Source organism: Sphaeramia orbicularis, chromosome 20, assembly GCF_902148855.1.
Source record: "Sphaeramia orbicularis chromosome 20, fSphaOr1.1, whole genome shotgun sequence".
Classification (NCBI taxonomy): Eukaryota; Metazoa; Chordata; class Actinopteri; order Kurtiformes; family Apogonidae; genus Sphaeramia; species Sphaeramia orbicularis.
The window spans coordinates 25768419-25789352 of record NC_043976.1 but is presented as its reverse complement, the minus strand read 5'-3'; the positions used below and the strand labels follow the sequence as shown (position 1 = coordinate 25789352).

Below are 20934 nucleotides of genomic sequence, written 5' to 3'. Positions count from 1 at the left end.
GCGCTGACAACCTTCTGACAAATGTTTTGAAAAACTTTTCAATCATTCACAAATCACTGATTAATGTCCTTGGAATAACTTAGAGTTGTTTTTAAGTAAATTTAAAAAATCTCTCCAAGATTTCGTTTTCAGAGCACATAGTATAGTCTTACACTTGAATCACCAGGGGGTGCTGACAACCCCCTATAAAATAGTTTGAAACACCCTCAAATACCTCAGAAATTGTCTTTGGGATTATTTCAAGCTGTTTTTTAGTAAAAAATGTAATAAATTTCAGAGCACATAGTATAGCCTAGTATAGTCAACCACTGGGGTACAGATATTATAGGCAATAAGTGTCATAGTTATAAACATACTTTAATGTGAATTGACTAACATTTATTTTCTTCTGTGAAGGCAGCTCAACAACTGTGAAAGGTGAATAAAACCTAACCTCAGCAGAATATGAAAGCTCATATCTGTCAACAGAATTTTGCTTTCATTTGCTTTTCACTTCTGACTTTATTTTTCCCACAGAGATCATATGACCAGTCAGCATCAGTTTAGCCTTTTCTATGATAATGCAGTTTATGTACCTGTATTAAATTGTTAGTAGAAGTTCTAACTAGAAGCATTCCTATTAAAATATCTTTCCATATTTTTCAGAACAATGCTCAAACTTAAATTTGATTATAATACAGGAATATTCAAGACTTACTTCTTCTAAAAGGAGGTATTACAACAAAGAAAAATTACACACTTATCCCTGAGGAAAGTAAATGTTTATTCAGACCAAACAGACACAAGTAAAATATGTAGTTTTTTCCACTTCAAATTAAAGACACACATAGAGTAGCTACATATCTGAAAATCAAATAACTGCAGCAGACATGTTTTCCAGTGTATTCCTGTCACAGCAGGCGTACGTTGTCGTCTCTGTAGTTGTGTGGATCTCCTTGGAACGGCAGAGACGGAGGGTGGTTGCAGATTCCCATCAGGAAGATGATGATGGTGCCGAGGGTCATCACCGGGGTAACCAGGAACAGACAGAGGCGGTCCACAGTACGGGCAATACCACTCCAGTTATCCTTCTCCTGTGAATAGTCAGCAGAGTGCATTTCCATCCAGCTTCTTTTTTTTTCATGCATAAATATCATGTTTTGTGGTTTGTTTGGAGAGGTGAAAAAGATCAATAAATCTAAATGTGAATAAGTCTAAGGACACAGATTTAGCACAAGATTGTGTGTGCATGTATGGAAAAAATGAAGAGACTGAAGTGGCAGATTAGACGGATATCAGCAACAAAATACCACCAGGTACAGCAGTGTGTAAAAGCCTTAGTCCACCTTTAGCTTTGCTGCTTGTACAGATTTGAAATAAGCATATACATATTTCTTAGTATGTTTTCTTCCAATATGACAAGAAAATTCATAACTAAATGGGTTCTACAGGCAACAGTTACAGAAAATGAGTGCAATAAATCTCATATTGTCACAGTAAAGCAGGTATATGTGGTATTATAGTACACTCAAATACACAGAATGCATTTTAAGTGAAAATGTGTAGGTTTGGGAACATTGTTCTCTTCTTATTCTGCTTTTCTTTTTTTTTTTATTTTGAGGACTAAAAGGATTACACTACAGCCAAATGCCTCCTGTTGCTCTTCTCACCTCGTTGTAGTCGTTCTTGTTACGCATGTGTTTGATGATGAAGTTGGCTCCATCTACGGCAGGTTTGATCTCTGCATACAGCTGCTCCGTCTCACCTCCATCTCCCTGTGGCTTCACCTCTAAACACAGAGTAATAAATCTGTGACAACGTCCATGGAAGCTTTCATTGGTCTAAAGTCTAGTAGTGTTTCTCAAACTGTGGGTGGGTTCCTTTGGCAGGGCGGGGAGGCTTTCCAGTGGGGCACCAAATCACTCCTGGGTGTTTTTGTTTTTTTCTCTTTAACACGCAAAAATGTTTTAGCATTCATTTTATGGATGTACAACAGTCAGATTCACTGTATTGCTACTGACTAGACCAAGAGTGTAAGTTTGGTGAATGGATTTTACTGAGATGGGTAAAAAACCAAAACATGACATTTCTGTTTTTGTAGAAGTTGAATAGTTTGCACATTATTGTTCTGAGAATATGTGCAATGTAAAATAGACTCATTGCAGCCACTGATACCGTTAAAGTATTTATATTTGTTACCATATATCTGTTTTAACTTTATTGTTATAGTTTGAACAAAATAATTGCACATTTCATATTTATATTTGGAAAAGTCTTGTTGAGTTTATTTGTATTGTTCAAGCAAAAATCTAACTTGCTTTTAATTTGCGCAATAATTTATTCAAAAAACAGAAAGAATGGTTATAATATTGATGTTTCTTTCAACAAACATTGTACTTGAACCATTGTTACAATTTTGTTGGGGAGGCGTGAATATTTCTTGTTTTAAAAGGGTCAGACAGACATGTTTGTGAACCAGTAAGTCTGCTGAGGTAAAACCAGACTGTGAATGAAACCTGAGCAGTACCTGCAGCGTGTGTGGGTCTGGCCATCAGTCCGTGTCTCACCGACTGCTTCTCAAACATCAACTCGCTGCGCGACTTGACACTGTAATACTCCTCTGCCTTGGCGATGTAGCCCACTGAGCTGGATCGCCGTGGCAACGCCCCATCCCAGTATGGCTCAGACTCTTCAGGGCGAGACATACGCAGGATACGAGGGAGACGCTCAAGGAAAAACTGGAAAAAACATGTCAATATTTAGGTGTAAAACTGTATGTGCATTTTTACATTCAAAACAGTTCAACAGTGTATAAAATGGACGTATTTACCAAAAACAAAAATCAACAACAGATATTGTTACTAAAATTATTTTGTGTGTTTCTTTCACTGACTTTCATGAGATTTACTCTTTAGGTACTGACATTTGATATCAGTTAATATTTCACAGTTTGATACTTGATAAAATCAAAACAATGTGGTGTGTGTGTGTGTGTGTGTGTGTGTGTGTGTGTGTGTGTGTGTGTGTGTGTGTGTAGACAGCCAGCCTGTGTTTTACCCTCTTGGTCCATTCAGACATGACATGTGTGCTCGGAGTCCTGAAGTGTAGGTTTAGAACGACCACACAATTTAATACCACCACCGTCACCAACACCATGATGAACATCAGATACCTGCCACACCCACACACACACACACACACACACACACACACACACTATCAGATTCTTACTTCTAAAACGACACACACTATATGGTACTGGGATAGATCAGTTAATTATTTAATTCAGATGTCTTCATAATAGCTGCATAAACTCAAACTCCAAGCACCACAGTGTCCTCTCTGAAGCTGCTTCATGTAGTTGGTTTTATGCAGGAGAGCCCATGACTGACAGGGGCCCTAGAAAATAGTAGAACATTCCAATTTTTTTCTTTTACAAAAACAATTAACCATAAAAAAAGTTTGCTTCACAAAGCACCAATAACCATTTTATTTGTTCTTCACATTAGTTTTGTTGTTGTCAAAAGAGGCTGACTAAAATCCAGTCATCCTTTGACCCCCGTCTCCCCCCTCCTTATGTTATAATATGGTTTGGTCCAGGTGTCCAGGCTCCTCGCTAATACTAGTAAACACACTGTATTTCCATTCAAAAAGACATACCATGTTATTTGTATAGCAATGAAAAAAAACTAATACTGTTATCGTTAAAAAATATTTTTTTTAAATATTAAAGATGGCACCTTTCTCATCTATCTAGCCTGTGATCATTAAATCTATTGTAAGCAGTATATTAATCCATGATTGAACATTGTTATATTTTTAGGGTTTGTGTCACTGAAGTGCTGGGGCCCAAAGTGATATTTTTCTCACAGGGCTCCAAATCCCTGACAGAACCCTGTTGTGTGTTTGTGTGTTACCCACTTGACAATCAGCGGTACAGACATGGAGGTCTCTGGGAGTCGCTGAGAGATCAGCAGCAGGAACACAGACTGAGCCAACAGCACTGAGATGGACAGCGTCATCTTCTCACCGCCTACACATGAAACAAAGTCTGGATCAGTCCAAACATCAGTGCAAATGCATGTCAGTGGTATTTCTGGTGGTTCAACCTACACTTTGATTTATATAAGCATAGTCAGTTTTAGTATTGGGCCATGTACGGAACTATTTAATGAATGACATTTTTGCTGTATGAAAATTGTGATCTCTGGAAAGTAATTAAAAACACATATTATTGTAGAGTTTTTCCCACAGAGGTGTGGTCACTTCCCCTCACATTTATTCCTGTTTTCAACTCTTCACCAAACTTTTGTGGGTCTTCATGAAAAACTCTATTTTATGAGCACTGAACTGAACATCTGTCAATTGTAACTACAGCATTACAGAAAACTAGTGGCACTCTAAGTTTTTAACAACTGTAAATATTATTTTACTGGAGTTCATCATTTTGTTTTGTCCCTAAAAATAAGTATAATAAGTCCTCTTTACACTGTACACATGTGGAGATCACAATTAAACCTGCATTCACAGTAACTTCAACCTATAATCTGTGACTTTGCAAACTTTAAGTAAAGTTGGTTTGTTAAAATGAGGCTAAAATTTGGCCCCTTACTGTTTTCTTAAGTAATGTCATTATTAGGACTCGTAAATATGTTGCATGTAAAAAGCTTGAACCAGATGAAAGCACAGTACACATGATCAGGATGGTACCAGCTCAGCCATAATTTGAGCCATGAAAAACTGTGCATTTGTTGTGCTTTCATTACAGCACACATTCATGTAATCTCAGTGTTGATAAAAGAGGTGAAATGTACTGACTGTCTGCAGGCAGGTAGTAAACGAGCGAGGCAAGGAAGGAGATGAGCACACAGGGGATGATGATGTTGACGATGTAGAACAGTGGTTTGCGTTTGATGATGAGGTAGAAGGTGATGTCCTGGTGCTTGTTGCTCTCCATGGGAATGTGTTTGTAGGTGTTTCTCTTGGCCGGCCGGTGGATCACCTCCCACTCACCGTTCTCTGCAGACAGATACAGGGTTGAACACAGGAAGTTAATGGCAGAAATACATGTGCAGAATACAGCTGTGCAGTGACACAAACTGAGCCAGTCTTCAAAACTTATATACAATGCTTATAATTGTTATAACTGTTGTCTCTCCACCCCCCAAAGGGGAGACAAAGGGTATCGTTTTTGGTTCGGTTTGTTTCTTTGTTAACACTCTGGCAGCAAAACTACTGGTTGAATTCATACCAAATTTGGTTTATAGATTGCCAGTGACCCAGAATAGATTTCATTGCATTTTGGGAACAGTAGGCCAGAGTTCAAATTTTTTATGAATTTTTAAAATCTTTTTTTCCCCCATTTACTTATAATGGGCACAATTTCAAATGTCTGTAGCAGCAAAACTATCAGTTGAATTCATACCAAATTTGGTTTGTAGATTGCCAGTGACCCAGAATAGATGTGATTACATTTTGGGAAAAGTAGGTCAAAGTTCAAATTTATTATGAATTTCTAAAATATTTTTTGGGTGACATTTCAAATGTCTATAAAAACTTCAATTTTGTTTCAATTTACTTCAAATTTGGCACATACATAGAGGTAATTGATATGCTGACATCACCACATGCATAGACATGATGACATCAGCTGGATCCATGCCAAAAAAAGCTACAATATGTGTGAGGGGCAGGGTTTGTTGTGGCACCACTTGTTACCTCCGCCAAGGAGGTTATGTTTTTGCCAGGGTTTGTTTATTTGTTTGTCTGTCCGTTAGTGTGCAACATAACTCAAAAAGTTATGGACAGATTTGGATGAAATTTTCAGGGTTTGTTGGAAATGGGATAAGGAAGAAATGATTAAATTTTGGTGGTGATCGGGGGTGGGGGGGCCTACGGGGGGGGGCCACTGATCAGCCTTGGCGGAGGTCTGCGCTCTCCGAGTGCTTCTAGTTATAACTGTGTCCTTCAGAAACACGTGGAAAGGAATCTAGAAAAAATAAAGCAGCTGTGGAAATCATCTTTACCACTGTCCTATATATAACAAGTCGTTGCTCTCATAGTGGTTGGCATTTATTTATAAATCTTTCCTTGCTTGTTTCCTCTTTAGGCATATAAATCCTTTCTTTTTGGGCTGTATATATTAGTCATGTAAAACTGGGGTAGGACAATATAAGACTTCTTCCTACTCCATTTCAGACATAAAGTGTTGTTGAAGAGCCACAGTGAGGTAGTTGTACATTGTGTGACTTTTTTTTTCTGTCTGTTTTTTGGTTGGCTAATTGCCTTCGACATGCTGGAGTGTTCTGTTGGGTTTGTGGTTGCTTTTTGCCTTTTGTTCACTTTTGTGCCTGCATATGTTCAAAATAAAGTTTATCATTAAAAGACACTAAGGAAGACCAAGAAAAACTTATATGAGAAAATTACTATAAAAATTGTCGTGAATCCCTCATTTATGACAATTGTTTATAATAAATCTGTTTGTTTGTGTTGTTTCTGGTATTGGAAACTCACCGGTCCATCCTGCAGGGTCAATGATAATATACTCCACTGTCCATTTGCTGGTCTCATCCATGTCTTCTTTTAGGAGCATCCTGATCTCTTTAGCATTGTAGGTCAGAGAGCTGCAGAGTCAGTGAGTAAAGGAAGTACTTTTACTGAACTCATTGTTTGTATGAGAGCTGTTTTCTGTGATTTCACAATTGCACATCAAGCCTTGATATATTCCAAGATTAAATCCTTAGATGAGTAAATTTGGACATATAAGAAGCAGTTCAGCAAGACATTTTTAAGTTGTTGATTTCACCTTATTTATCTTGCCCTGTATCAGAAATGCCCAACTATGTTTCACACAAATTACTGCCTTTTTCTCTGGTTGTTGTCTTACGTGAATTTGAGGGTGCAGTTCTGCCAGTCGAAGGGGAAATAGTTGACGTTGATGGAGCAAGAAGAGCGGAAAATGGCAGGAGGTAACCAGTAGCAAAAACCATTAGAATCCACCAGAACATTGCAGTAGTAGGCCACCTGGAACTGGGCGTCGTTACTGAGGGAGGACAAAATATAATAAAACAAATGAACATTTATGCACTGCTTTATCTCCTAAAATAAAGGACAGAAACAACCTGCAAACAACTTGCAATCAACCAAAATGTGTTGGAAGCTCTGGCAAGATGTCAGGTTGATATGACATTGAAGTCTAATGATATGAACCCTTTTAAGACTGCCATTACAACAGGCTAGCTAGGTGTCTGCATGTTTTCTTTACAATAAAAGTGTCATAAAATGTCTTTTTTGCCAATTCTTTTGCACTATTATTTTCGGGAAGAACTTAACTTTCAATATTATTACAAACTAGAAGCAATCGGAGAGCGCAGACCTCCGCCAGGCTGATCAGTGCCCCCCCCCCCCCGATCACCACCAAAATTTAATCATTTCTTCCTCATCCCATTTCCAACAAACCCCTGAAAATTCATCCAAATCTGTCCATAAGTTTTTGAGTTATGCTGCACACTAACGATCAGTGGCCCCCCCCGTGGGCCCCCCCACCCCCGATCACCACCAAAATTTAATCATTTCTTCCTTATCCCATTTCCAACAAACCCTGAAAATTTCATCCAAATCTGTCCCTAACTTTTTGAGTTATGTTGCACACTAACGATCAGTGCCCCCCCCCCCCCCCCCCCCCCCCCGTGGGCCCCCCCACCCCCGATCACCACCAAAATTTAATAATTTCTTCCTCATCCCATTTCCAACAAACCCTGAAAATTTCATCCAAATCTGTCCATAACTTTTTGAGTTATGTTGCACACTAACGGACAAACAAACAAACAAACAAACAAACAAACAAACCCTGGCAAAAACATAACCTCCTTGGCAGAGGTAATAATAAATGCTTAAAACAGTGTGCTTTAGTAAAAATTAAGAAGTAAGAAAAAATTTGACTTGAAGTTTTTAGCACATTTATTATCAGAAACTAAATCTCCATTACAAAACTTTTGGAGAGTGCAAAAAATAAACTTTGAACTATTTTACATGTGCTCAAACGTACTTTTTGGTTTAGAATATTCAATATTCATATTATGGCTCCATATATTTTGTTATTTCCAGGTGTTTTTTTTAGCTCATTTCTACTTGTAATAGAGTCACACATTGCTGCCGTAAAGTGTTACATAGTGTTGGAAAGCTCAGGATCTCAGCTTTCCAATGCTGTTTAAATTTTGTGGCACAAACGGTTCAGGAGTTACAGTAATTTGAATACTGTAAAGTGCAAAATGCAGTGCTGGAGAGATTGCTGTTGTTAAAGGGTTAAGGGAGTTGCCAACATCCAAATATTAAAATTCCAATGACTAATGAGTTGGACTAACAACATATACAGATACCGATATAGATACAGATACTGACACTGATACAGATACTGATATAGATGTACTGTATTGATCCCCAGGGGTAAATTAACTTCTTTCATCAGCACAATAAGAAACACAACCAAACAAAAAACAGAACTAGAAGCACTCGGAGAGCGCAGACCTCCGCCAAGGCTGATCAGTGGCCCCCCCCCACCCCCGATCACCACCAAAATTTAATCATTTCTTCCTTATCCCATTTCCAACAAACCCTGAAAATTTCATCCAAATCTGTCCATAACTTTTTGAGTTATGTTGCACACTAAAGGACAGACAAACAAACAAACAAACAAACAAACAAACCCTGGCAAAAACATAACCTCCTTGGCGGAGGTAATTAATGAACAAGCAATCATTCTACTATTTTACTGGTCTGACCCACTTGAGATCAAATGGGGCTGAATGTGACCCCTGAACTAAAATGAGTTTGACACCCCTGGTCTATATTTTTGGTATGTGTTGCAGTCTTATGTTCAGAAACATGAGTCTTTAGAGCAACATAGAGGTTAACCAGTGCCTAGGATTCACCGATGCATCCTTGAAATTTCTCCAAAGGAAGGACTCAGTCTTTAACCCATAAAGACCCATTGTTACTTTTGTGGCAGTTCCAAAGTATTTTTTGCTCTATATTTAACTTTTCTTTAGTGATTTATCACAATTTCTAATGGCACTATCCTCTGTATTTTGTGTTTTTTCAGTGAACATCTAGTAATTTTCCTATATTTAATTTATTGATCGTCTCGATCTTCATTCAAGCTCAGATTAAAGTTGAGGGTTATTACATCAGAAACAGAGAAAACTCCAGAAAAAGTTACTTTTTCTGCAAAATGTATCATTAACTGAATATAAGGCAAGTGTTTCCATTCATTGTCATTTATCAGACAACTCAGGTTTTACTGGTGAATAAATGTTGTAGAAGATGACGATGTTTCTATGTTTACTACGGAGCCTCTGAACGTCCAAATGGGTCATATCTGATGACCATGAAAAGATGAAAAGCTGTATTTTATACCAATTATTTGCATGGATTGATAGAATTAGCGGTTCAGAAGTTATTAAACATTTTAGATCAGTAGATGGTTTGGGTTGTCGGTGGCTGCTTGGGTCTTTATAGGTTAAATGGATCCTGGACTTTGAAAGACAACTCAAAATCTGGCAAAGCCTTATGTAAATGAATCCTTCAGAGTTCCTCTCTTGAGATTGAGAAAAGGTTTCCTGTAAACTAAGATGACTGAAGAGTCAGCGATTACATCAGAGAGGCTTCATCCACTTTACATAAACAGGCTGAGCTGTGGTGAAACGATGATGATTAGTGAAATTCATTGGAGAAATTGCTGTAATTTGACACAGTAAGTTCCTGAAGAGTCCACAGAGATTCTTTGACTGTGCAGTAATGCACTGTAACATTCTGCAGGAATTCTTAGATGGAGTGAAATCACTATGTTTATCCCATAAAGACCCAGAGCTACTTTTGTGATAATTACCTCCGCCAAGGAGGTTATGTTTTTGCCAGGGTTTGTTTGTTTGTTTGTTTGTCTGTTTGTTTGTTTGTCTGTCCGTTAGTGTGCAACATAACTCAAAAAGTTATGGACTGATTTGGATGAAATTTTCAGGGTTTATTGGAAATGGGATAAGGAAGAAATGATTAAATTTTGGTGGTGATTGGGGGTGGGGGGGCCCACGGGGGGGGGGCACTGATCAGCCTTGGCGGAGGTCTGCGCTCTCCGAGTGCTTCTAGTTACAAAAATAGGACCAATGGCCCTGTAGCTTAGCGGCCAAATTAAAAGCTTTGGGAAATGTATCCAGATACCTTTTATTATCACCCAGTTATGTGTATTTATTCTATTACAGAAATAGCCCATGTTTTGGTCATATTCCAATCAGATCTGTAAAAAATGTAAATTCCAACTTGATATCATTGATACTTACTGATTTATTGTATGGATCCACTTCCTATCTCTTATAATGGGAAAATTTGTTAAAGTGGCACCAAATCCAGAATCAGATCCGGATCAAAATAATTTCAATACCTTGAGTTGACATCATCATACAGAAGCTGTATACCAAGTTTGAAGTCAATCAGAACTGTAGTTTCAGAGAAGAAGACGATTGAAATTTTTTCCCCATAAGAGCCCATGTTAAATTTTCCATAAGTTCCTGGATCCAGAAGAAGATCCTGATCAGCATGTGACCATTATGTTTTGGTCATCTCCCCATCAGGGCTGTACTGCAGAAATTTACGCTTGATATCATTTATATTTACTGAGTTATTGCATCGATCCACTTCCTGTCTCTTATAATGGGGAAATTTTTCAAAGTCGCACCAAATCCAGAATCAGATCCAGATCCAATAATTTCACTAATTTTTGTTGACATCATCATAAAGAAGCTGTATACCAAGTTTGAAGTCAATCGGAATTGTAGTTTCGGAGAAGAAGACGATTGAAAGTTTTGTAACGGACGACAGACACCGCCACATGACGACAATAGCTTACAGCCTCTCGGCTGGTAAACTAAAAATGAATATGTCTCTCTATTTAGCCTTTCTTAAGTGATTTATCACCAATTATTATAATATTATCCTCTGCATTTTGCATTATTCAAGTGAAAATCGGGTATTTTCTATATTTAATTTACTTAGGATGTAGATGTTCATTAAAGCTCAGATTAAAGTTGAGGATTATTATATTAGAAACAGAGAAAACTGAAGAAAATGTGACCTACGCAATAAAATATATCATTAACTTAACATAATTCAAGCATCTCCATCCACTGTCATTGATCCAACTCCATGGGTTTTACTGGTGAATCAGTGTTGAACATGATGATGTTTCCACAGTAACTACAGAGTCTCTGAAAGTCCAAATGGGTCATATCTGATGATCATGAAAAGATGAAAAACTGTATTTTACACCAATTATTTACATGTATTGTTAGGATTAGTGGATCAACAGGTATTAAACAGTTAAGATTGGCAGATGATGTTGGTCACCAGTGGCTGTTTGGGTCTTTATGGGTTATGACAGACATCACAGGTTGAAAAGCTTGAGTATGTGTAAATAAATAAATAAATAAAGTCTGTTCAGTCTCACTTGTTTTCCAGAACTATCTCAGGCAGCCACACCATACTGGATGGCAGGCGAAGCATCTCGATGCCGTCGAACTCTGTGACGTTCCAGGACAGGCGGTAGTCAGTCCACGACTACAACAAACACAATAAAACACAAATCACAAAACAACAACAAACTGAGGAGAATCTTTGTGTGAATGTTTTATAATTACTTACATGATCTATCCACACATTTGTCAGCAGTGTCTCATCAACTTCTTTCTAGAAGGAGAAGAAATGAATTAGAAATAGTGCCTTTATTCTGATCTAATTTTTCAGTCCTGTAATGTTGTAATTTTAGATGCATCCACACATCTGTCTGTAAATCAGTCCTCATTAAAAATCTATTTATTTTCTCTGCTATTTCAAGTCCGATCGATGTGGAACTTTGCAGGTATGTTGTTATACAAGATGAAATTGATTGATTGGTGAAATTTTCAGGTTTGCTCTCCGAGTCCCTCTCTACATCTTTATTTATTTCACTGATTGTGTAGATATTCCAAAGAACTCATACTAAATTCAGAGATTATTACATCATATCTCAAAAAATTGAAGAAAAACTGACTTTTTCCGCAAAATATTTCATTCACTGAACATAAAAACAAGCATCTATAACCAGTCATTTATAAAACTACATGGGTTTTGTGAATGACGGTGTTTCCACGTTCACTACACTGAATGTCCAAATGGGCCATATTTGATGACCATGAAAAGCTGAGAAACTGAATTTTACCTGAACTATTTACATTATTTACAAGATCAGTGGTTCATAATTTATTAAACAATTTACAATAGTTGCTATTTAGGTCTTTAAGGGTTAATATTTTATATTTCAGTCATTTAAAGGCTAGTATTTATTTTTTATTATTAGCATCTTATAGACGTGGTTGCAAAGTTTTAGAATCATTAATAGTGAATGCTTTAAAACTATTTGATGTAGACTCACATATTTTCATCTACTTTCTCATGTTTCTATAAATCTTCAGTAACTAAGACACACAGATAACCTGTTTTGTTCCTGATGACGCACCTGGTGAAAAAAAGGTCAAATAAAGATGAATTTATACCAGAGAGATGAGGTTGGATAAGGTGAGGGCCAGGTAGACGTCCACGGCATCCTGCTGCCTCTGAGCAGGACGCAGCTCTTTGTTGTAGCCTCGCTCTTTGAACAGGTAGTTGATCAGACGCTCCTCCTCATTCCTGCACCAGCACTCTGACACCAAACACAGAAAATAGGAACCAAAATGCATATTAGTGACACTCTTTTCCTAGTATTTCTTATTGCTACGTATGACTGGAGGACTGTATATTCCCTCGGGGCAGCCATGGCTCAGATGGTAGAGCGGGTCATCCAATAACTGAAGGGCTGGAGGTTCAAATCCCGCTCTGTCCATGTGCTGTTGTGTCCTTGGGCAAGACACTTCACCCTCCTTGCCTCCAGTGCTGCTACTCACCCTGGTGTATGAATGCGTATGAATGTTTGGTGGTGGTCAGAAGGGCCATAGGCGCAAACTGGTAGCCACGCTTCTGTCAGTCTGCCCCAGGGCAGCTGTGGCTACTAATGTAGTTGACCACCACCAGAGGGAGAATGTAAGAGTGAATGAATAATGGATCCTCTGTACACGCTTTGAGCATGCGTTCATAGAAAAGTGCTATATAAATCTAATCCATTATTATTATTATTCATTTTAATACAGATTTAGCAAAATTATTTTATTATTTTCTTTTATTGTCTTATGCATCCTGTATTATCGTCTAATTATATATTGTCTAATATTCAGATTTTTTAGTGTTTTATTTTCCTCTGGATGTTACTATTATTTATATAAAACACATCTTTTTTTGTTGTCTTCAGGGCTTGTCAGCACAACACTTTAACCTTTCCTTAATAATTTATCACCATTTATTCTCATATTATCCTCTTTTTTTTAATTTTTCACTGAAAATCAGCTGTTTTAATATATTTCATTTAGTTTTTTTTTCTTCATAAAAGCTAATCAATTCAAAAGGAAAAACAAAGGAAAGTCATTTATCAAAAGTCAGGTGTTTTTTCACTAAAATGCTGAGAAACTGTATTTTACTTTTCAAAGTATTTATAATATTAGTGGTTCAAAAGTTATTGAATATTTTAGACCAGTAGATGCTTTCAGTCACTAGTGACTGTTTAGATCTTCAAGAGTTAAAGACCCAGAAATGTTTTTGTGGTGATTTCCAACTGAATTTTTCTCTAAATTTAACCTTTCCTAAGTGATTTATTGTAATTTATTATAATTATTCTATTTAATCAAACTCAGGTGTTTTTTCTATATTTAATTTAATAGTCATGAAGATGATAATAAAGGTCCAGAGTTAATTTAAAGGTTATTAAACTGGAAAAAAAAAAAAAAAAAACTAAGAGAAAGTGACTTTTTGACACAATATATCATTAACTGAACATAAAGACAAGCATCTACAACCACTGTCATACTAGGTGGGTTTTACCGCTGAATCAGTGTCGCAGATAATGACAGAGTTTCTATGTTCACTAAAGAGCTTCTAAACTTCCAAAAGGGTCATACTGTATCTGATGATGACGAAAAGCAGAATAACTGCATCTTACCTGAATTATTTACATGTTTTCATAGGAATAGTGGTTCAAAGTTATTAAATGTTTTAGATCAGTAAATGCTTTAGGGTCACTAATGACTTTTAGGTCTTTGAGAGGTAAATGTCGAGGTTTTGTTAATTTACTCATGCATACTCGAATGCTGAAAAAATGATCTTGGATATTCTACCTTTAGATTTCTGCAATATTTTGATGCTTGACAAGTTTGACTTTATTGATCCCACCATTGGGAAATTTCCCAATGGACACTTCTCTTATTTTTCAGTGATTTGGGTTAAAGTTCAGGCTGAAAAAAAATGTGGTTTGACAAAGAACAGAAGGGTGAGCTACTGCTGAAGACCCTGCAACAGGATCTAAAGTCCAAAATGAGTCACTGAGGTTAAAATTTATGCTCAATATCAGCTCATTTAACTGAATACAGAAACATAACGAAGCCCAAGGTGACATGTTGAATACACTCTGACACTGGTGATATAAATATAGTGTAAATACAGTAAAGCATACGCTGATACAAACAGCTCCTGAATGTGAGTGAATACTTTCATGCCGGTCATATTTCAGTGAATCATGGCAGCTGTTCTCATCAGTGTTTCAGCTGCTCCTCCAACATTTCACTGATACCACGCAACCATGTTTGTTTTTATTTGCCATTGGACATGTATTAGCATTTTACAAACTGAAGCCCAGTCAAAAAACACTGTATGCTTCATTTCATTCATTTTTTAAATTCCTATTTAAAGATTTTTGACAATACATATTTATTTCTAAGCAGGACGGACACATAGAGTTAGAGTTGTTAGATGTTTAACCTCAAGGAAGAGTTTTAGTGATTGGATAGAGGGATATTCAACACAGTGAGGTCAAAACTGCACTAAAATCTTGCACCAAATACAAAGTGAGACAGTATTTCAGCTTCTTTAACAGTGGGATGACAGCATAGGCCACATATTAGTCCATTTGTAAACAGGTCAGGTTAGATTTCCAAAAACTCACCAGATGAGAGCAGTATGAGCAGGAAGACGACGTAGAGTGCTACACGCTGACGCTCCATGTCTGAAGGGTTGGTGAAGAGTCAGGACTCCTTTTACCCAGCGACCTTCTGCCAAACAGCTGAGTGACAGGCAGCAGCTGCAGAAACACTGAGGAGAAAATAGAAAAGGGATAGAGCTGCTGCACGGGAAACAGAGGAGGAAGAGGAGGAGGGGGGAGAAAATACTCTGAATTTTACAGCATTGTTGTTTTACAGAAATGAACCAAGGCTCAGAGACAAAACAGCTCATATGTTGAATAAAATCAGAGTTATGAAAAGAACAGAAACAATTAATGGATTAGTTGTCAAATATTTTCATAAACAATTCTTTTTTTTTTTTTATTACAGCCTCTTTGATTTGACTTTCTGGATTTCCTCCTTTATTGTAAGAATAAACAGTATCTTTGGGTTTGAGGACCTCATAGTGTGTAAATGTGTGACTTAAATAAGCAAATGAGAGAAAACAAATGATGCCGAGTCACAACTGCATTTTTAAAACATACAATTTAATCAGAAACTATAACATAAACACACAAAGACAAATGACACATAAACTTTAAAAATATCAATACATTTCATTAAAAGTGTTTTATTATATTTAAAAAGTTAATGTGAGATTAAAGTCTTGAATTCTTTGAAGACATTTTTAAAGTCTATTCCTCTGTGTTTGCTCTTCACATCGACAGGTTGACGTCGCTCTTCATCTTCCCGCTGCTCAGGCTGTGAATCATGGCGATCATGGCCGAGTGTTTGTTCAGTTCATCCTCCTTCTGCTTCAGCTTTGTCTCCAACTGGCTCTTCTGCAGCTCCAGAGAAGACGCCTAGAGAGAGAAAAAAACAAACAAAACACATCAACATTCACTATTCAAGCTTCAAATTAGAATATGAGCTTTAACCCCGTCCTGTTTAATGAGTAGAGATATAAAAGTATTTCCTTCTTTACCTTGATGCTGGCGTCTTTCCTTGCCTGCTCCGTTTTGCTCAGCTCTTTCCTTAGAACATCCACCGTCTCCTCCAGTTCTCTCTTCTCTCCATCTTTTTCTTTCAACTTTTCCATCTCTGCTTGTAACTTAGCGTTCAGACCTGACAAAACACCAGGAAGCGACATTTAAAGCACAAACAATTTTGTCTGTTTTTAATCAATTATTTAGATCATACCAGGTTAGAAAATAGCAAAAAACGTCAAAGGAGTGGAGCTTAATAATTATATATATATATAAATAAAATTATATAATTAATAATTTTTCTAGTCTTATCAGAGGAATAGGATAGTTCAACACAATATTTAGCAATTAATATTTTAATAAATGAATTAATGTTTCGGATAAAGCGGGTTCAGAAATAAATGAATGAATGAATGTTTCCTTTTGAATATATAAAAACATAATAAAACCACCAACAAAAGCAAACACCCAAAGCAAATTATCAACGTAAGACAACAAAAAAAAGTATACCATTATACAAAAAAAAAGTACTTAGATACAATTTTAGTGTTATTAAAACATCTAAAGAGGAGTGGGAAGAAGTCAGCATTTATTTCATTCCACCCCTTCCCCACAGTCTTAATCATAACATAATTCTGAACAAAACTGTATTCTTCTATTGTCTTTATAGCTGCTTAATTCAACATTTTCAGTAGTATGACGGGATGATGGGTTAATGATATTTTAAACAGTTTTTAACACTGAAATTTACTTTTAAATATTCTGTTCTCAAACTAACACACTCTACATATCTTTGAATAGTCATAACTCATTATTCAGACATTTAAATTATCTTGAATTGACTTTTCAGTGTTACAGTTAACATTTGCACTTTTCTTATTTATTTTTAACCTTTTAACGTTCTGACCTCTGAAGGTGATTAATTTTATTTTAAAACTAGACTTTCCTTAATATTTTCTCATAACTATGAGATTTTTTTTTAAATTACAGGATAATGCATATAATTTTTTTTTTTTGCTGAGGGGGGGGTGTACAACACATTTTCTAGTCTCTTGTGAAACCATATACAGTACAGGCCAAAAGTTTGGACACACCTTCTCATTCTTCGCATTTTCTTTATTTTCATGACTATTTACATTGTAGATTCTCACTGAAGGCATCAAAACTATGAATGAACACATGTGGAATTATGTACTTAACAAAAGAGTGTGAAATAACTGAAAACATATCTTATATTCTAGTCTCTTCAAAGTAGCCACCCTTAGCTCTGATGACTGCTTTGCACACTCTTGCCATTCTCTTGATGAGCATCAAGAGGTAGTCACCTGAAATGGTTTCCCAACAGTCTTGAAGAAGTTCCCAGAGATGCTTAGCACTTTTTGGTCCTTTTGCCTTCACTCTGCGGTCCAGCTCACCCCAAACCATCTCGATTGGGTTCAGGTCCGGTGACTGTGGAGGCCAGGTCATCTGGCGCAGCACTCCATCACTCTCCTTCTTGGTCAAATATCCCTCACTCAGCCTGGAGGTGTGTTTGAGGTCATTGTCCTGTTGAAACATAAATGATGGTCCAACTAAACGCAAACCGGATGGAATGGCATGTCACTTCAGGATGCTGTGGTAGCCATGCTGATTCAGGTTGCTTTCAATCTTGAATAAATCCCCAACAGCGTCACCAGCAAAGCACCCCCACACCATCACACCTCCCCCTCCATGCTTCACAGTGGGAACCAGGCATGTAGCATCCATCCGTTCACCTTTTCTGCGTTGCACAAAGACACGGCGGTTGGATCCAAAGATCTGAAATTTGGACTCATCAGACCAAAGCACAGATTTCCACTGGTCTAATGTCCATTCCTTGGGTTTCTTGGCCCAAATAAATCTCTTCTGTTTGTTGCCTCTCCTTAGCAGTGGTTTCCTAGCAGCTATTTGACCATGAAGGCCTGATTCACGCAGTCTCCTCTTAACAGTTGTTGTAGAGATGTGTCTGCTGCTAGAGCTCTGTGTGGTATTCATCTGGTCTCTAATCTGAGCTGCTGTTAATTTGCGATTTCTGAGGCTGGTGACTCAGATGAACTTATCTTCAGCATCAGAGGTGACTCTTGGTCTTCCTTTCCTGGGGCGGTCCTCATGTGAGCCAGTTTCGTTGGAGCTCTTGATGGTTTTTGCGACTGCACTTGGGGACACATTCAAAGTTTTTGAAATTTTCTAGACTGACTGACCTTCATTTCTTAAAGTAATGATGGCCACTCGTTTCTCTTTACTTAGCTGATTGGTTCTCGCCATAATATGTATTCTAACAGTTGTCCAATAGGGCTGTCAGCTGTGCATCAACCTGACTTCTGCACAACACAACTGATGGTCCCAACCCCATCAATAAGGCAAGAAATTCCACTAAGTAACCCTGACAAGGCACACCTATGAAGTGAAAACCATTTCAGGTGACTACCTCTTGATGCTCATCAAGAGAATGCCAAGGGTGTGCAAGGCAGTCATCAGAGCTAAGGGTGGCTACTTTGAAGAAACTAGAATATAAGAGATGTTTTCAGTTATTTCACACTTTTTGTTAAGTACATAATTCCACATGTGTTCATTCATAGTTTTGATGCCTTCAGTGAGAATCTACAATGTAAATAGTCATGAAAATAAAGAAAATGCGAAGAATGAGAAGGTGTGTCCAAACTTTTGGCCTGTACTGTACTCACATACTGTGCTATTCTTTACATGACCACCAGATGGCGCCAAAGTTGCTTAAATAAAGGCCAAGTAAACAAAAGCTGACGTTTGACAGACCTTTTATGTCACTGTCCTTCTGCTGCAGATCTGAACGGAGGGATCTGATCTCCTCCTCTCTCTCTTGTAATACTGACAGCGTCCTAACAGAGAGATGAGGAAAATATTTAGGTGAAGGGTTTGTGCACCACAAGAGAAGAGCAAAATAAATAAGCAAGTATGTGCATGTCAGTTACTGGTCGTGCTGAAGCTGCAGAGCCTCGTGGTTTTTCCTCAGAGTGTCATTTGTTTGGTGAGGGATATGTGTGTCATCTGAAGCTCCTTCAACAGACGCTCACTTTCATTAAACCTACAAGAGCAGAAAAAATTGTTAAACTCTTGAATCAGCTGTTACAAAACTCTTATATTCATGACAACCTGCTATACCTGGTGTTTTAAAGCCCTGACATAATGATCCAAGACTAAATGCTTTGATGAAATTTGTTTAAGTTTTTACATTTAAAATAAAGAAAATCCTGGTAAAAAAACTTGTTCAGTTGGTTTCAAGCTTTCATTGTCTCATTTTTCTTCGGTGGCCATTAAATTAAAATACTGTAAACTCTACCATCACCAGAAATTCCACAACTGTAAATAAAAAAAGGTGAACTTAAAAGATACAAGAAAAATCATCTTATATTTTGTCACGACAAGAATCTTAAAAATTCTGACCAGATTGTTTTCTGACCTGTTGAGCAGTGCGTTGTAGGCTCCTTTGAGCGCCTGGTGTTCCTCAGAGTCCTTCTGCAGCCGTGTGTTGTGCTGCAGCAGCTCCTCCATATCGGCCTTGGAGCGCTCCACCTCCAGCACCTGATTACCCAGCTCACCCTGCAGGTCCTCACGCCGACACTCCGCCTCCTTCAGCAGACAGCCCAGCTTACGAGCCTGCAGACAAAAACGCAGTGAAAGAGAAATGGAAATAAATAATAAATGTTAATCAGTCATTAAAGGGGCTGGGTATCATTTCTATTGGTACTGATTGAATTCCTTCGATTCGGTCAAAAAAAAAAAAAGTCTTTTGACAATTTCAAAACATAAGTAAAACTAATCAGTATCGTACGCATGGTATTTAAACATTTTTATTAGAGATAAGTTAAGAGACATCCTCAAATGGTGACATTTTAGATTGATTTTTATTTTATGAGTGGAAAAATGGCAGAGTGCTGACACATTTTTTTTTACAAAATAAAACTGCACTGATAGTAAAAAAAAAATGAATGGAAAGATAAAACTAAATCTTTGTGCCACAACATGTATGTCATTTTCTTTTTGTTGAAATGGAAAATCAGTATCATTTAGGAATTGGTATCAACACCAAGGTATTAATTAGTATTGGTATCAAATGTTTCTTCATCAGTACTCTCCACTACACACTGCATATACAAACAGCTTCCAAATAAAGATAGAAAAAATGAAACACTCATGGTTGTTCTAGACAAAAGAAATAACTGAAATTTCATTGTAAATGTCCAACAAAAAAATTTCACCAGGCTTTGACTTGCTCATCATCTTCTCTCAGAGCTGTTTATTTATAATGAATGAATTTCAGATATAAACAAAAGCATAGTTTACAGTTCACAGAGGAAACTTAATTCCAGCCTCCTCATATTTGAAGATGTTACCTCAGCCTCAGCCTGAGCTCGCTGGAAGCGATACTGAGCGATAAGACGGTCAGCCTGAGAAAGAGCCAGAGCCTTGGCTTCCAACAGGTCCTGCAGTCGACTCTCCTTAGACTGAAAGAGACGTAAAGAGGGACAGGACAGTTCGAAAAAAAGCAAATTCAACCTTTAATGTACTACGTGGTAGACAACAAAATGAAGAGGTAAGAAATAACTGTACTCACTGCAAACGCTGAGAGCTTCTGTTCATAGACATCAATGATCTCAGACACACGTGAGTCCTTAGTTTGCTCCTGCAGCTACAAAATGAAAGGTTTTACTCACAAATACGATAGAAACACCTGAAATCACAGTCACTGTCAGAGTTACAGTTTTTCTGTAGGAATCTGTTGCAATCTGGCACATCTTATGGTTGTTTGCTTCTTCTATTATAACTTTATTTCTGTTTTAGTGTAGATAACTTAGCCTCAGCTGGACTTT

At 37.3% G+C, this 20934-nt stretch overlaps 2 protein-coding genes across 2 annotated transcripts in view; both read right to left on the bottom strand.

Annotated features, from left to right (window-relative positions):
- Window positions 1-755: 755 nt before the first annotated feature.
- chrnd (cholinergic receptor, nicotinic, delta (muscle)) lies at window positions 756-15146 on the bottom strand. The gene is made up of 12 exons (XM_030123518.1): window positions 15089-15146; window positions 12558-12703; window positions 11668-11712; window positions 11474-11583; window positions 6866-7021; window positions 6493-6602; window positions 4798-4998; window positions 3901-4012; window positions 3037-3151; window positions 2507-2717; window positions 1650-1768; window positions 756-1073 (listed from the first exon to the last, which is right to left on the bottom strand). Exons 1-12 carry the CDS (start codon window positions 15144-15146, stop codon window positions 891-893), a joined length of 1566 nt encoding a protein of 521 aa, XP_029979378.1. The 3' UTR covers window positions 756-890.
- A 464-nt stretch (window positions 15147-15610) lies between these two features.
- cip2a (cellular inhibitor of PP2A) overlaps window positions 15611-20934 on the bottom strand; it is a 26140-nt gene continuing 20816 nt past the window's right edge. The window contains 8 exon segments of the mRNA XM_030123781.1: window positions 15611-15946; window positions 16069-16208; window positions 18860-18942; window positions 19036-19087; window positions 19090-19148; window positions 19524-19720; window positions 20458-20568; window positions 20679-20753. Of these exon segments, the coding sequence (XP_029979641.1) occupies window positions 15800-15946; window positions 16069-16208; window positions 18860-18942; window positions 19036-19087; window positions 19090-19148; window positions 19524-19720; window positions 20458-20568; window positions 20679-20753 (864 nt within the window). The 3' untranslated portion in view covers window positions 15611-15799.